Source organism: Microcaecilia unicolor, chromosome 1 (genome assembly GCF_901765095.1).
Source record: "Microcaecilia unicolor chromosome 1, aMicUni1.1, whole genome shotgun sequence".
NCBI classification, from domain to species: Eukaryota; Metazoa; Chordata; class Amphibia; order Gymnophiona; family Siphonopidae; genus Microcaecilia; species Microcaecilia unicolor.
Window position 1 is genome coordinate 123,502,070 of NC_044031.1, and position 17,670 is coordinate 123,519,739.

The window sequence follows — 17,670 nt, forward strand, 5'->3', positions numbered from 1 at the left end:
GGTGTCCTTTCACCGGGGGGGGGGGGCCGCGCTGCATCGGGGGGGCTGCACCCGGGGGGGGGGAATCGGCGATCCGCCCCGGGTGCCAGCCCCCCAGAAACGCCACTGCCTCTATGTACCTCTCTGTGTCCCTCATCTCCTCCAAGTCTACTACTCATGTTCAGAAATCATAGTCATAGGTATAGACAGTTATTCAAACATTATCACATGCACACACCAGAACAGGTATCTATACACACATGCAAAAGTAAACAACTTCTACAGAGTACATCCAAAACTTAATCTTTATTGTTTTCTCATTTCCATCTTCTAAAATTCCAGACAGCAGATGTACAGATCAGCAGGACCCAAAGCAGTTCAAAACAAGTAGTCAGAAACAACAGTTTATACCGAATTGTTCCACCACCCTTAGGATTCACCTTTGGGTTTAAAATGCAAAACCATGTGCATATAAAGACTGGATAAATGAATTAAAACAACTTTTAAAGCAAATGTCCTTAATATGTATACTCAGTAGCAATAATGAAACAGTGATGGAATATTCAAATAGCAAGCAGCTTGAGTCAACAGATTTATTTTCCACTGATCATAATTAAATTTGTATGAACTTGGAGGTCATAGTGTGCTGAACTGGACAATGTTGGTACATTTACACTGATTCTGGACTTCTGCATGAAGGTAGCTCTGCCCCCATTATTCAGTATATGTCTTTTAAATACTAGTAATACAATAATAAGTGCATTTTTATAATATACCCCTGCAATTCACAAAACAAAAGGCGCAAGTTCTCACATGCCATCTTTTTCTTTTGATCTAGGCACAGGGGAAAAAAAGATTTTAAGTGTCCTCAGGTTTCAACGTAATTCATGTTGATGTGCAACATAAATGACATAAATAAGAAAATAAATAGATACAAACTAAATGTTGAGCACCGAATTCTCATAATATGATGTCTGTTTTAGTGACACACTGATTACAATTAATAAGAAATTGCTATTCTGTTATTACACTTTCTCTGTGTACAGCTGTATGCTGCACAAGCTAGCATGTTTGAAAATATGTGAGATTAAATAAAAATGCTATCAACAATAAAAAAAACGAGAACGTGGATGCAACAGCTCATGAGTTTGTTTGCTTTGACCGAGTGTACTGGGAAGACGGCTGCACGGGGAATGGGAAACAGGTTAACCTACTTGGCTTCAACCTTTTGGCGTCATCCCGTTTCATGTTTTCATCCAACCACCTTTGCCTATATGTTCTTGTGATGTAATTTCCTATTTCCGGCAAGGGAGGGAGCGAAGTACTTTTAAGTGTAACGGACGAGGCACCGAAGAAGAAAAACTGCAGAGTTATTAGTTTGCAACTTCAGGTATGAATTTGTCAGGCGAGGCGGAGACAAGCTAGACCGAGGAGAACGAAGATGGAGAGATGGCAGGGCCTATGGCGAGGGGAGGCCGGATCCACGAATGCGTGTTTGTACCTGGTTCTTGCCTGGCTCAATGTATTGCATTTTTCCTATAAGCCGGGTCAGCCCAACTATTAGGTAGCACCAGGTAGTCGTGTAGGGGGGAGGGGGGCATCAGTTTTGCATTTTAACTTACAGGAAGAGTGGTTAGTTTCAAAAGCTGATTTACGTAGCTTTTAGAAATTGGCTTCATTTGTGTGTGGTATATATACATACACAGAGCAAAACGTAATCTTTTTAAAAGCATGGTATCTTGAGGGACAGCAGCTTAGCCCGAATTGAGGGGGGGGGGGGGGGGGGGGTTAAAACCGAAGGTTCCTTCAGGGCACTGTTCTTCAGTGCAAGGCCTGCTGGGGGCCAGTGGTGGCTCCTATCATCACGAGTTTTTTTTTCTTCTTCTTCAACTCTTTGTCTTTCTACCTAAGCTCGCAATAGAAAGAGGGACGTGGATAGAGGAAAGGTAAGGCATTTCTCCATAGAAGAAGAGAATGTATTTGGAGATGCAGAACTCCTTGAGGGTACCCCCAATGAAAGGTTTAATGGTATCCTGGAAGGGATGAATGTCACTGATTCGTGCTGGTTAGCACAGTATTGCAGGCTGGCATGGGATGATATTTGGCAGCTATCCTTCAGCTCATTTGGATCCAAGGTGGCCCTTAGGGTCTGTCCTGACGGCAAGTGCTGGCAGGGGCTCTGCTGTTTGAATGTCCATTCATTAGGGGCTGTGAAACAGCAGTGCTGGTGTAGGTTTTGTCACTTCCTAATATTTGTTTGCAACAGGTGCAATTAGGAAACCCTAAGATAATTTTTCATAGTTACTTTTTCACTGTGGGTAGGGAAGCCTGTCCTTATCTGTGTGGTGCACAGTGCTGGCTGCCACAGAAGTCACACAGAGTCCCCTCCTCGGAAGAGCCACGGAGACAGCAAGGGAATTTATTAAGAGCTCATAAACCATAGGACCCAATATTTGAAAAAGATTGGTGGTGCTAAACTCAATAGAAATGTCCCCTTTTCTCCCCCCCAACACACAGTGAAGGAGTTTGTTCTGTATTGGGGTTGCTTAAGTGCTGTTGCACCCAGTCAGCTGGCACCTATGCCATAATTACAAACCTAGAAGCCCATGGCTGAGATACTGGCTAAAACAAAACCTTAGCTATTGTGACTAGGGTGAGTCTCCAGCCCATAGTGGAGTGGCTCTTAACCTGTTGTATTGGGGCATACCACAGAACTGGGTTCATCACCTTCCCAAGTTGTTTGATTTACTCATAATGGTTCATGTTTTACATACTTTGGAACCGAAGAGGCTCAATTCTCATTTTTTGAATTGACACAGCCTCACTTTGGACTCTCTGCAGTGCTGTAGCTTCATTAGTTTTGGGGGACAAATAGCCAACATCTGATGGCTGCTCACATTGAGCTAGAACTTCATATTCCCTATGGTGGGGATCAGAATAATCTATGACGAAACATTTGAAAGTGTCAAAATCATGGTTGTTAGCCACACAGTGGCCACCAGTTGAGCATCACGTTTCCTTCTCTTGACTCAGGAGTGATGTTCTGTTATGCATTGATGAAGGCTGTGAGTGATTTATCGAACATACCATTTATTGCATAAACATTGTAATATGTATACAATATGGGTAGATAGTGACAGGTGATAGTGAATTTTGATTTAAACATCTTCCCATCCAAAGGATTAGTAAACTGTGAAATCTCCAGTATCAAGGAACATGTCTTAAAATGGCCACACTGGAAATGCCCCCTTCTGCTGAAATTCTCCATCCTCACGTCAGGTAATTTTGCCGGACTCAAAAGCTCTTTATTAGACTTTGAAAAGGCTATCTTCAGAAGGTGATCCAGAAAAAATTGGATGTGATTGCATTACAAGCCAATTACAGCTAATAATCTGAGCTGCCACATCCCCTCCTTTCAAATTTCAAAACAAAAGTGTTCATCTCGTCCATGCCATCATCCCTCTGAGGTTTGGTGTTCAACAATAAGTCCCGATTGTTATATTTGGCCTGCATACAAGCTGTTTTAATTATATTCACGGAGTACCCTCTCTGATGTAAACCCTCTGCAGACTGGCATGATATTTAAAGTCCTGAATCTTTAGCACGAATCCTCTTAAAACAAAGAAACTTTGAAAAAGGCAAGCTATTCTTGAGTTTCCTAGAATGGTAACTCTGATATTCCTAAAATGTATTTCTGTCAGTGGCATTCTTAAAGACTTGAATGTGTTTTCTCCCATCTCCTAGCCCTGATAGGGAGGGGGGAAACATTACAGCCTCATAGGCTGTAAAAGAATAAGAGAGAAAACTTAGACTCAGTTAGGTGCAATCAGCCATATCTTTATTTATATCTCACAGAGCCAATATACAAAATTGTTTTCTCTCTGGAGCAGGTTGTCAGTCAGATGCGCACCCTGAAAGACAAGGACTGCTCAGCTAACATCTCCCGAACATCACATAAATACTGTTACAAGTTCTGCCTTCCCAGAAATCATGTGACTTCTCCCAAACTAACTTATGATCATATATGGATATTCCTGTAATATTCTGTTATTCTTTATATGTATACATATATGGCCATTTCCTACATTATATCATCCTCTCCTCTTATATGCACATGCGCACATGTGACCACTAACTTAGTTCTTATCAGTATGGCTGTGCTCATAGCAAAATGACCATGAAACCAGCTAGTACATATCATGAAACACCTGGTGTCTCTTCCACTCCGAGCACATATTTCCATAGCAACATCCTGAGCTCACATGGTCCTTAGTCTCAAGGTTACATCCAATTATATCTGCCATATATGGACTGCAGGGCCCCCAGCTCCTTCCTTGTGTCACCTTGACATGTAACATGCATATCCCATATCCTAAGAAAGCATAGTATAACTGCAGGAACACAAGGTTTGGAAAACTTGGGAGCCTGCTGGCCCATCATAATGATAGCCTGCTAAGCCTTGGGATCTAGAGCCAGCAGAGCCCTGAGATCCAGCTGAATCTTTATATAGGCCTTAAACCACACAACATGGCAGTATAGGAAGGATTATACACTTGGTAATTAGTTTCAATATCAAAAAAATTATTAGTAAATCTAGATGATTGACTGGTAGGTATTTAGCCAAGGAATGAACTGAAATAACTCATTTTCAGCCCCAGTCCATATCATAAAAATGTCATCTATGAAACATTTTCAAACAGCTATTTTATTACCAAAAGGTGATGTACAGTGCAATCCGCTTAATCCGTGCAAGGATCTGGGACCAAAAATATACATGCAGTTAACTGGAGCATGCACTTAACCGTTGTGACCCAAAGAAGCTTGACATCTGATAAACATATGTACAGTACTGTTTATTATACGTACAGTATACAGTCTCCATTAACTAACGTTATACAGTCTCCGTTAACTGACAGGCTTACTTGAAGTAATCAATCACAGTCCTCTGAACACTCTTGTGTCTGTGAGTTCCATAGACTATGTCTGCCAGACGGTAAAAACTGTCATAGCAGTGACATCCAATGGCCTCCAGATAGGCCCGCACAGTGTTGAGACTCTCCAGCGCTCTTGCAAAAGTGACAGGAGGTTGTTGAATTTCGTCAGCATGTGCCTCGCTGCTGATTTCATCATCTGTTTCATCATCAGCCGTTGCCTGTGTGTCGGCGCATATTTGGACATCAGTGCTGTCATCAGCTGTTTGTAGATCGTAATCAACAGCTATGTAGTGATGAAACTCCTCTTCAGTAACACCGGCTGGGATGTCAATAGCCTGCTCATCTGACGTGTTTGCAACAACTGCATCTGTTTCGTCCCTCTCCACATCCCTAACAAAGCTTGCCCACTTGTAGCAGTTCACAATGGTTGCCTGTGCAACATGATTCCAGGCTTCTTTCTGCATATGTAGGGAATCCAACAGTGATAGATTACGAGCCAGTTCAACAGCACGTTTATCCTTGCCAGTCTGGTCATCCATAACGCTCATCAGACAACGTCGCATAAGAGCCCGATAATGTTGTTTGAAATTGGCTATTATGCCCTGATCAATAGGTTGGATCAGAGAGGTAGTGTTTGGTGGCAGGAAGACCACCTTGACGTTAGACAGCCTGACATCATCACTGTGTGCAGAACAATTATCACAAAGCAACAAAATCTAACGCTTTTGTGCCCGCATTATAGTTAACTTCTTTAGCCACTGCTTCCAAATTTCCCCAGTCATCCTTGAATTTGTGTTAGCCTCGTATGACACAGGAAGTCGCTTAACATTCTTGAAGCAACGGGGCTGTTTGCTCTTTCCAATGACGAGTGGTTCCAACTTCTCACTCCCATCCATATTGCAGCAAAGGAGGATCGTCAGTCGGTCCTTCAACGTTTTACTTCCTGTAGTTTCGGCTTGTTTGAATGCAAGTGTTCCATCAGGAATCACTCACCAGTAGAGACTGTTTTCGTCAGCATTGAAATTGTCACGAGGTGCAAACTCGTTCAAGATGGTAGGAAGAACTGAAACAACCCAATTTTCAGCACCAAAGTCATCAGTGTCTTGTTTTTCACCATGCTGTTTCTTGAATTTTATGTTGTTCCTCTCCTTCCATCTTTCCAACCATCAAACAGTGGATTTGAATTCAGTTAGTCCAAGACTTTCAGCTAGCTGATTAGCTTTTTCCATAAGCAGTGGACCACTGACAGGAAACTGTCTGCTCCTGACTTGAGAAAACCACCGAAGAGCATCTTCTACCTCCTCAGCTTTTCCCGCACGTTTTCGTTTCCGGTGTGGATTTGTATTGTTTTCCCAGTCTTCCAGAAACTGGTCTTTCTGCTTCAAGATATGTGAAATTTGACTGGGATTGACACCATATTCTTTAGCAATAGATACTTGACTTTGTTTGTTTTCTAATTTTTTAAGAACTTCTATTTGTTCAGCCAGTATTAGTCTTACAGTTGCGCGACAACAACGACTTCAGTGTACACTCTAACAACATTCTTTTTCGCTTATTCTGGCTGTGGCAGTTAACCAACAAGATTTCAAATTTACCGCCTCTTTGTCACGTGCCAATCGGCTTCCATATTCCGTGTGTGCGCTTATGTGGAGTCTTTCCTGCAGAGGAGCAGTCTTAAACCATGCATATAAGCAATCTTGCACTTATCAGTGGTGCGCTAAACCGAAGTTTGTCCCCATAGAAATTGATGGCGCTAAAAATGGGACCGAAGTACGGTATGTAGTTAAACAGAGCATGCGCTTATCCGACGTGCACTTAAATGGAGTGCACTGTATTTATCTATTTCTTCTCAAATCTTTCCATAAACAAATTCACAATGGAAGGAGTAAAAGTTGCTCCCATTATGACCCACAATGTTTGCGAATATAACTTGTCCTGGAACATAAAATTTTCCATAAGTGCTGGCTATGTCAATTGTGTTAAAAATTAAGCAGGAATTCTACAAGGTTTCAATCTCATTTCCAAAACCTCATTTACTACTTCCAGTGCTTCTTGTTGTGGAATGGAAATGTAAACAGATGTAATATCAAAGGCAACCAGGATCAGGGCAGATGCAGCTAGATGGTTAAATGCATTCAATATATTCAAAAAAATGTGTATTATCCTTAATTTAAGAAGGGATAATGAAGACAAAAGGTTTCAAAAATTTATCAACAAAACAGAAGGGCTCCAGAACCGATCCTCGTGATGAAATAATCAGGTGTCCAGGGAAGCCTGTAGATGCTTGTGAATTTTTGGTAAAGCATAAAAAACAGGTACAGGATGTGAACTCTTTAGGAGTTGGAAAATCATCCTGTGCTGCTAGTTGCATAATCTTTAAAATCAAGGATTGTAACGTGTTGGTCTGATCTACTAATTCCAGGTATGTAGATGCATCAGCAAGCTGACAGTTAACTTCCTCTAAATATGATAAACCAGCATTTTTCAACAGGTGTTAAGACCAGTGATAGGAACAGAGTCTCGTTGATATTGGTTATATGAGATACAATAATACCATTATCTAGACTTTTGAGGTCTTTTTCTCTCTCTTTTTACAATATTTTCGATTTACTGCTATCCTTTGTATTTTCAGCTATTGAGATTGTTTTAGTATATCATAGTTTTGCTGAAATTCCCTTTGTTTGCATTGTGCAGACATGGCGTTTTGATCATATCTGTTGACTGTTATAATGTGTGCTTACTAAAGTGTTTTGTTTGTATTGTGCTGACATGGGGTCCTTGTACTAAAGCTCAGTGCGAGCTAACAGACATCAGCGAGTGCTAAGTGCCATGTGACCCATTGGTATAAAATAGGATGATCAGCATTTAGTAAGCTTTGGTAAAAGGTTCCTGTACTGAGTATCATGTGAGTGTGGGTGCCATGCAGCTTAGTGATGTTGACAGGTATCATTATTTCTGTGTTATGATTGTTTTACAGTGCTGTTAAATGTTTACATTTCTGATACTATATCAAATTAACATCTATTTCTAGGATTCAATTTGCCATCCCCAAGTTTATTTCATTGGTTGTGTTTGATCATTTCACTTTTGCTATGCTGTTAACAAAATTGAGGGAATCTCTTTGTAAATGTATAAATCACAATAAATAACTTATGCCGTAAACAGCATTTCAAAATTCAGTAGTATTTGGATTAAAACTCATCCCACTATATGTCTTCATTACAAGAATTTAGCCGGGGGGAGGGGGGGAGGAGGTTCAACTCCTGCTCAGCATTCAGAGAGAGTCCTGCAGACAATTTACTATCAGGTAAATTAAAATTTTAATTTAAGGGGGTGGGGGTCCTCTTGGATTACCAAAGAATATTTGAAGGTGGGATCTGAGGGCCTACTTATTAGATTGTAAGCTCTTTGAGCAGGGACTGTCTTTCTTCTATGTTTGTGCAGCACTGCGTATGCCTTGTGGCGCTATAGAAATGCTAAATAGTAGTAGTAGTACTTGGGCCTCCTTTGATCCTAGTTCATCTGAGGTAAATTGAATATGCCAGCCATGAGCTGATGTAAAGACTCATAGAAAAGAAGTGTAAAAAAAAAAAACCAAACAAACCCCGCTAGATTTATTTATTTATTTTTTTTACATTGGGAACAAATCCTTATCTATTTGCATGCCTGCTGCACTACCTTTTAGTGCAGTGGTTTTATGCTGATTTTCCTATACTGGTATTACTGCAGCCTGAGTAAGATTAATCTGGGAAAATTGAGAGTAAACGTGTTTAGACTATCCTGGCTTAGAGGCAGGGTTGCTGTCATCTAACAGCTAATTGCATCAGGATGGAGAGGAGGAAAGTCATAGAGGGGCATAATTGAACGAAAACGTCTATCTCCATGGGCATTTATCTCCGAGAACGGGTCCGTGAAGGGGCGGACCGAACCGTATTTTCGAAAAACAATAGACGTCCATGTTTTATTCGACAATTTGTGAGCTGGGCGTTTTTGTTTTTCAGTGATAATGGAAAATGAAAGCGCCCAGCTCAAAAACGAATAAATCCAAGGCATTTGTTTGTGGGAGGGGCCAGGATTCGTAGTGCACTGGTCCCCCTCACATGCCAGGACACCAACCGGGCACCCTAGGGGGCACTTTTACAAAAACAAAAAAAAAAGGTAAAAGAGCTCCCAGGTGCATAGCACCCTTCCCTTGTGTGTTGAGCCCCCCAAATCCCCCTCAAAACCCACTGCCCACAAGTCTACACCATTACTATAGCCCTAAGGGTGAAGGGGGGCACCTACATGTGGGTACAGTGGGTTTTGGGGGGGTTGGACGACTAAGCATTAAGCAGCACAATTGTAACAGGTAGGGGGGTGATGGGCCTGGGTCCACCTGCCTGAAGTCCACTGCACCCCCTAACAACTGCTCCAGGGACCTGCATACTGCTGGCAGGGAGGTGGGTATGACATTTGAGGGTGAAAATAAAAAGTTGTGAAACATCATTTTTTGTGGTGGGAGGGGGTTAGTGACCACAGGGGGAGTCACGGGAGGTCATCCCCGATTCCCTCAGGTGGTAATCTGGTCATTTAGGGCACTTTGGGGCCTTATTCGTGAAAAAACAGGGTCCAGGAAAAGTGCCCTAAATTCTAGCTACAAACGCATACTTTTTTCCATTATCGGCGAAAGGCGCCCATCTCTCCTCGGCCGATAACCACGCCCCAGTTCCACCTTCGCCACGCCTCCGACACACCCCCGTCAACTTTGTACGCTTCCGCGATGGAGTGTAGTTGAAAACGTCCAAATCGGCTTTCCATTATACCGATTTATTCGTTTTTGTGAGATAAACGTCTTTCTCCCGATTTGGGTCGAAATCTAGGCGTTTTTCTCTTTCAATTATAAGGTGGATAGAGTCCTAAAATTTAGGTGTTAAATGACCTATTTACTAGAACTACACAATCTCAACTAACTATGCTACAAAAATATGTATGTGATAGTGATGTGAAAGTTTCCTCCCTCCTCGATTTCCCCTGTTTTTGCACATGTCATACTAATTCTGATCTTTAGACAAACATAACTTGAGTAAACACGTAGGGGAAATGAGGGGGGAGGGGTTGTTGAGCTCACTGTCTGATTTTCCCTGTCATCTTGTTTAAAAGCTGGCAACTAAGTGCTATGGCCAGGCAGATAAACCTACCAAAACTAGTTAATTGTTTTATCATTTATTTATTATTACATTTGTATCCCACATTTTCCCACCTATTTGCAGGCTCAATGTAGTTTATAATTTGGAAATAAAATGTCAAATGGATAAGAACTACAATTCAGACAGGAAAGCAAAAGAAAGACAATAGAGGAGAAAAATTAGTTAACGTCATAGTTTGAGTAGTCATGAATGCCATTAATAACGCCAGCTACTGTCCTACTAGGTCCTCAGATGCCGAGACAAGCAGGTACGCATTCAGAGTGTCTTTAAATTTCACAAAAGTATGTTCTGCCCTGAGAGCCAAGGGAAGAGAGTTCCACAGGGAGAATCTTAATCATAACTGTCAGCTAGATTGTCTAAATATATTTTTGTAATACTTCAAATTAGGACATGACCGTGCCCCCTTTTAAATAATTTATTTTCATATTTTAATGTATAATAATGTCTGCAGTTTTTGCTACATACTGGTACTCATAATTGTTTCTCGGACTAATGATTTGTTGATTTGTGTTTTTTTTTTTAAAGTTGGTGCACATTGTACCTTGTATAGATGTTTTCCCTTGGCCTCAAAAGTTCCATGATTGTCCTTATGTTTTTTCCTGACCATCATTTTAGTCTTTTCAGAGGGTAACATTCAAGCAGGGGCACATCTACAAGCGAGGAACTTCCTACTGTAAATGTTAAAAGGCCTCATACCCATTTTTCAGCAAGCACTGTTGTACTTTGCCTGACACTTGTTGGCTTCTTTGAAAAAGAAACTGCTCTTAGTTTAACGAAATTGAATCTTGCTGGGACAGTACTTACTGTGCTGCTTTCCTTAGGTGACTGTTCAGTCAGAGGACAGTACTGATGATAATTTCAAGGGGGGTCTCTGCTGCTTGATCCAGCTATAAAGACTGTAGTTTCTCTTTCGCAGGTCCAAATAAAAGAATATTCTGATCTTGCACTTTTCCCACAATATAACTGCATAAGAAAGTCCATGCAAGGTCATTTCAGCAGGGGTGCATGATAAGCTTCCAGTTCGTACTTTCTTAATTTTATTTTTCCAAACTTCCACCCCAGATTCTGTAATAATTCTGCTGCGTAACAGGAAAAGCAAACTTACCAAGCCAGACATTCTTGTTTTCTTTCCAGTATATGGCACTAGCAGATGCCACTTTTGCAGTAATGAAAATATGGCCTGATGAGCAGGTGGGTGGAGTGATGCTGATTGAGGGGCTTACCTCAAGTCAAGATATGGATAGATGTGGTGGTCAATTTGAAGTGCACACAATCTTAATAAATCACAGTCATAAACTGATGTGTTACTCTGTGTAATGTAGTGACAGCTATTGTGTAATGAAAGAGAGTTTCCTAATTAACACACATCCATGTTTTGTTTTATTAATAGCTGGAAAGAGCTAAAGCAGAGATGACTTCCCCTGTCCAAATAGCTAAAGGATCCATACGGAAAGCAAAGCCACTGGCTGCGAAAACATCTTTAAATAGTCCCTTTTCTGTGAAGTGGAGTGCACTGAAAGGAGATGACATGCACTTTATAGTGCAGACATTAAAAGAGAAGTTCACACAGGCTGGACTCAAGAAGATTGAAACTCCAAACAGGAGAAAATACCGCAATATTGCAAGAAGGGAAAACAGACAAAGAATGTGCAGTACACCTAGCAAAGAACTTGCAGCTGAGAAAGAGACACAACATGCCGAGGGCAAGCAAATTAGCTTAGAAAAGGCTGAGGCCAAACAAGGGTGGACCAATGTTCTCCTACGGAAAGAACTTGCACTTGGAGTCAATGAAGTTACTCGAGCTTTGGAAAAAAATGACCTGAATTTGGTGCTTGTATGTAAATCTGTCAAACCTGCTTTGATCACCACGCACCTCATTGAGCTAAGCGTGAGCAGGGCTGTCCCTGCCTGCCAGGTCCCACGCCTTAGTGAAAACATAGCACCTGTTCTTGGTTAAAGTCTGTCTTTAGCACTGGGTTTCCAAAGATCCACAAAAGCATTTGTTGCTGAAGTAAAAGCTATAACTGCAAGGGTTCCTCCTTTGCATGTACCTGGCTTCAGTGTACATTTGAGCACGAATTAGCAGCAGCTGAACAGGATGGGACCCAGGATGTGCAAGAGACTGAGGCCATGGAGATACCAACCTGCGAAATCTCTCAGAATCTTAAACGTAAACGTGAACCAAGTACTCTTGATTGTGATGCTAAAGCTGCTTCATCAATAAACTTTACAAGCCCTCAGAATAAAAAAGCTAGTTCCAAATCCAAATAAAGTGCGGAAGGTGAAGAAAAAAAGCCAACCTCCAAATGATTTTTTTTTTTTAAATTGAATACTTTGTCTTTCAGACATCAAAAACCTTAATGCAGTCTTGTCTGTCTTTAAATATGTGCTGTTGGATCGTTTGGAAGTATTAGATGCATGAAAGATATCGACATCAATTTTCAACTCCATTTTTTGTTTACTAAGAAAAATGCTAAAAAAAACCCTCTGATTTTTTTTTTTTTTTTTAAAAGGGATGATAACGACTGCTGTATGTGAAAAGAAAAGAAAAATCACCTGAGACCTGTAATGTGATATGATTTGTGTTATGTGTAGGAGACTGCTATCTTGCCTGCGGTCTGACAGAGTTCTGTATGGAAAGGACATGTGTAGCATATGAACTTTATCATAGAGTACTTTGTGAGTTTCCCATGTGGAGGAGTGCTGTAAGAGCGGTACCACTGAAGGACAGGAAAATCTTTTCCAATGATTTGAAAATATTAGAACATTATGTAGGAGTCTGTGCATTAAGAATTTTTCCCATCAGCACAAAAGAAGGAAGCTAGACCTGTTGTGTGAAAAGTGAGAGTGGTCAGTACTCTTTTAGGTATATTTGTGCAATAAGTGAGAGCACCTGTTGTTGAAGGTTAGCTTGTATAAATCTGCAGGAACCCATAATTATTTGCACCCAGCTTTAATGGTGTGGCTATGCATGCGCACACAGTGTGGGGGAAGCTTTGTCACTCCCCCTAGCAGAAGAAACCTACGGCCATGCTCCCCCTTCCACTATCACCACCACAAATGCTTTATCCTCTAGACTTGGAAGTGAGGGACAGATGTGAGACTATGAAGGAAACCTGCTGATATAGACAGCTTCATACAGGTTCTCTTCAGCCTATGTCATTTATTTTCATATTCAGGTATAGAAAGATTAAAAATACTATTAAGTATCCCCTATACAAATAATGATATCGTTTGCTGTGGCTTATGGCATGTAAGTATGTAACTTCAGCATGGAAAAATTTAATAGAATGGGCAGTCATTTTCCCAACATTGTGGTGCCTGGGATATTGTTTGTGTCCTGTTGCAGGAACACATAGTGGACCCTTACAGCTATCCTTCTAAAGAGGCCAGACTAATATAATAACGGTTCTTTGCCCCTACCCCCTTCAGAAATGTTAAAATCCCTAGTCACACAGTGCCCCCTCTTTTCAGGGAGATCTAGAAATTGCCGTCCCAATCCCCCCTTCAATAGAACCAGGTGTCTTCCCTGGATCTCTTTATCCCCTCCATGGTAAAATCTATTAGGTGGTTGGAACATGCCCAGTGGTGCCTGACTCCCTAACAGTAGAGCAGAATGTACCATTAGGGGGTCAGTCAGCCTTTGTTTAGCTGATTGACCTTAGTCCTGTGTTAGCCCTTCTAGAATCTCAACTGTCCGATGGGGTTTTCAGGCTTGCCACAGTGTATTGAAAATTAATATTCTATCAGTTGTTAAATTCCAAGGTGGATCACAAAATTACGTAAGAAATATGAATTAATCATTACACCTACCCAGTTAGGTTTTCTTTGTTTTTTTTTTTTTTTGTTTTATATAATTTTTTGAGTCCAAGCAGCACTGGGACTTTTTTCCTAAGGTGTGCTAAAATTTGCAGTTAGCGTGTTTTATTTTTATATTGCAGGTTGTGTGCTAATGCCATTATCACGCAGGACCTGCCTGGAGTTAATGCAGGTGCACTTACTGCCTCCTATTGAGGTGCAAAATGCTCCTGCATTTAAGTCTGTGTTAGCCTGTTAATGTGCATTAATGTACTAGTTAGCTAATGTGTCCATAACTGTGACACACCACCTCCCAAAAATGTTTAAAAATAAAAAAAAAAGCACCAAGAGCCTTCAAAATCTGGCGTGGGTCCTTTAATTAGTTGTATGAATAGTATGCTGTATATCATTAGCCCAATACAAGCTATGTTTCGGCATTCAATGCCTATATCAGGGGTCATACAACATAAAAATCCAAAACAAGATGTAGCCCAACATTGGGCTTCTGATAATAATTGACCTGTCAGTAAGTCAATTCTTTAACGATCTGTTCTCTGTGGAGCATAGAAGATGACACGCCCCTCCCAAAAAGTGTAAAAAAAAACAAAACACCCAACCCCCCCCCCCCCAAAAAAAAAAAAAAAACAATGCGTGGATTAGCATGTGTAAACAGGCAAAATACCACACTGTTTTAATGTGTTTCTGCAAGTAGCCTGTTTGTGTGCTGTTCATTAAGGAATTATTGCCCTTTAGTAAAAGGGCCCCATGGTTTACAATAAAAGTTAATCCACCTGCAGCAGGGTTATACATGTATGCATGCTTAACCCATTTCCTGACACCAATGCTGTAAGCTAACATATTGTGTCCTGAGCTTTGCAGCTTTAAGTATCTCCATCACAAAAGAATACCTAAAAAAATACATGGGTTTTTTTTGGGGGTGGGGTGGCTGCATTTCAAAAATTCAGCTCCTCATCACTCCAAAGTACCAGTGTTATTTGCCCAATTCAGAAATGGTCTCTGTGGTTTCTCAAAACTGTCCAGCTGATGTTTTAAAGCCATTAATTTAGACATTAAAAATATCACCAAGTACATATTAAGAATAACATTTTGAAAAATAAAGATAAAAAAAATAAAATCAACCACTGTGTACTTAAAATAGCTTCTCTTGAGGTGAGTCTGTTTGCTTCCATGCTGCAGCCAGTGCTGGTGTAGCTGCTACTAGCTAATGCACAGTCTGTTCTTGTGTGTGATTGCTCCATATAAATTAGTCAAGTTTTTTTATTTAGAACATCTAAGTTATTTCTTTAATAAGACACAAAATGTGGTCTTATATTTTTGAATTCCATAGTGTCCCACAGCTCAAGCCAGAGAATTTGTGGGTTATGTCCCTCTACTAGCATGTGGAGATAGAGAATAATAGTCTAAGCCAGACAAGTCAAAAGGGGAACTTTTTGGACAACACAGGTCCCCTTATGTCTAGTGTAAAGCAAACACAGCATTCCACAGTAAGAACATCATACAGTTAAACATGGTGATGCTGTGGGGATACTTTGCTGCCTCAGGAGCTGGAAAATTTGCCAATGATTGAAGGAACTGTGACTTCTGTACTGTGCCAGACGTGTCTTAAGGAGAAGGTCCGGTCATCTGTCCTGGAACTGGAGTGTACTTATATTATGCAGCAAGACAGTAATCCAAAACACAAAAGTAAGTCTATATATGCATGGCTGGGAAAACAGTAATAAAAATTTTGGGTTGATCTAGTCTAAGTCCTGACATATCCAGTAGAGATCAGTGCTAGGACCTGAAATGAGCACTTCATGTATGAAAACCTACAAATGTGTTTGAATTAAAGCAATTTTGCAAAGAAGAATAAGCTTAAGCTTCCTTAAGAACAATGTGAAAACTATATGAAATTATAGGATGTGTTTGGTTGCAATTATTGCTGTTAATGGGTGCAAAAGTAAGTTTAGGGGGCAGTTTTTTTTTTCACATGGGTGTTGCATAACTTTGTTCCTTTAAATACATGAAGCAATTACAAAAACTGGGGGGCCAATGCAGAAAGATTTACAGTAGAGACCCTATGGATTGGACTGTTACTGTAAAATGTACTACAGAAATGCAATAAAATTATTTTTCAAAATTTTCAGTGCAGACAACTTGCGTGGTAATCAGGGAGAGGAGGTCCATCACATGCAACATCTTGCATACTAATGATTGCCTTGTTTTACAGCCAACACTGCATCTAACACATATAAAAAAAAGATTTGTTCATATTTAATTCCTTGTGTTTAAACCGTCTTTGTATCATATCCCCCATCCCTCACTTCCTAGGGTATTATTTTTTTATTTTTGTTACATTGTACCCCGTGCTTTCCCAACTCATGGCAGCTCATGTGGCTTACATGGGGCAAATGCAGGGTTAAGTGACTTGCCCAGAGTCACAAGGAAGCTGCCTGTGCCTGAAGTGGGAATCAAACTCAGTTCCCCAGGACCAAACTCCACCACCCCTAACCACTAGGCCACCACCTCCATGCCACTCACTAATAAGCTCAGATATGCCTTGTTTTAAAGTTGCAGTTGTTATGATTTTGGGGGGTGGGGGGGTGGAAAGAAACTAGGAACTAACCATTTCTATCCTCCCAGCCAATCCTTCTACATAGCCTTGGACCTGTTGCTAAATTTATTGCATTCTGCATGTGCTGAAAGCCAGTTTCCTTCTATACATACTGCAGAATACTAATTGCCTCATTACCATACATTTTAATGCCGTTTGTACTATCATGTGTTCCATGCGTGTTAACTCCCACAGTCAACCCCTCTGCAATGTGTGGGCATTAACACACATGTACAACCCTCAGTAACCCACAGGCCTGTGGTAGTTTCCTGCATCAGCTACTGTGTTACGTACTTACTCAGGCTCCATTTAATAAAACATTTTATTTCAAGATCAGAAACCAGTGTGCAATAATAGGGAAAAGCAGGAGGTGGGGACTTTTTTTTTTTTTAACTTTATTACATATATAAATGCTTTATTATGGCTGTGAAAATAGAAATTTTACTTCAGCCTATCTATTGATCTCCATTGTCTCACCAATAGCTTTCTCCCATAACTTCATATTTTAGTTTTATTTCCTAAAGACGTTCAGGATATTTTAAAGTTGTAAGATTCCATATCTTCTTCCACTAATAGTTCCAAAATTGACATGTCTTCTAAATCTTTCCTAATGCTAGTGTTGCTTATGTAATGTTTCATATTGGTCTCTAAGCTCCTGAAACTTAAGGCACCTTAAGCAGCTGATCCAATCACTATAAACCTTTTTGCTTCCACCTCAAAAATTCCATATCATTGCTAGAGAGAAATGGGCCTATAGAGTGAAGTTACACACCTGTAGTAGGTGTTCTCTGAGGATAGCAGGCCAAGAATTCTCACAAGTGGGTCACATCATCTGATGGAGCACGGTATAGATGCTACCTCGCCACATATAGCTCTAAGAAAGTTCTGGCAGTGTCCCACTGTGCATGCATAGGTGTCTTTCCGCCAGACATGCAAGCGTAGGTTCATCAGTAAGATGACATAGCTCAAGGAGACAACTCCTAGGGGAGAGTATGTGAAATACTTGGCCTACTGTCCTTGAAGTAACTTCTTCGAGGACAAGCAAGCCAGAGATATTCTCACTTATGGGAATTCCTAGCTACCAGGCTCACTGAAAACAGCAATGCTAGGACAATAGTGACTCAATACATTGAGGCCTTGAAGTCAATTAAACTGAACC

General features: G+C 40.7%; 1 protein-coding gene across 1 annotated transcript; it reads left to right on the forward strand.

Annotated features, from left to right (window-relative positions):
* Positions 1 to 1,280: 1,280 nt before the first annotated feature.
* Positions 1,281 to 15,995, forward strand: RPP38 (ribonuclease P/MRP subunit p38). Its single transcript, XM_030199919.1, is given in 4 exon segments — positions 1,281 to 1,369; positions 11,490 to 12,147; positions 12,150 to 12,322; positions 12,324 to 15,995. Coding segments are annotated over 3 exon segments (915 nt in total). The 5' UTR covers positions 1,281 to 1,369; positions 11,490 to 11,510; the 3' UTR covers positions 12,429 to 15,995.
* Positions 15,996 to 17,670: the final 1,675 nt, after the last annotated feature.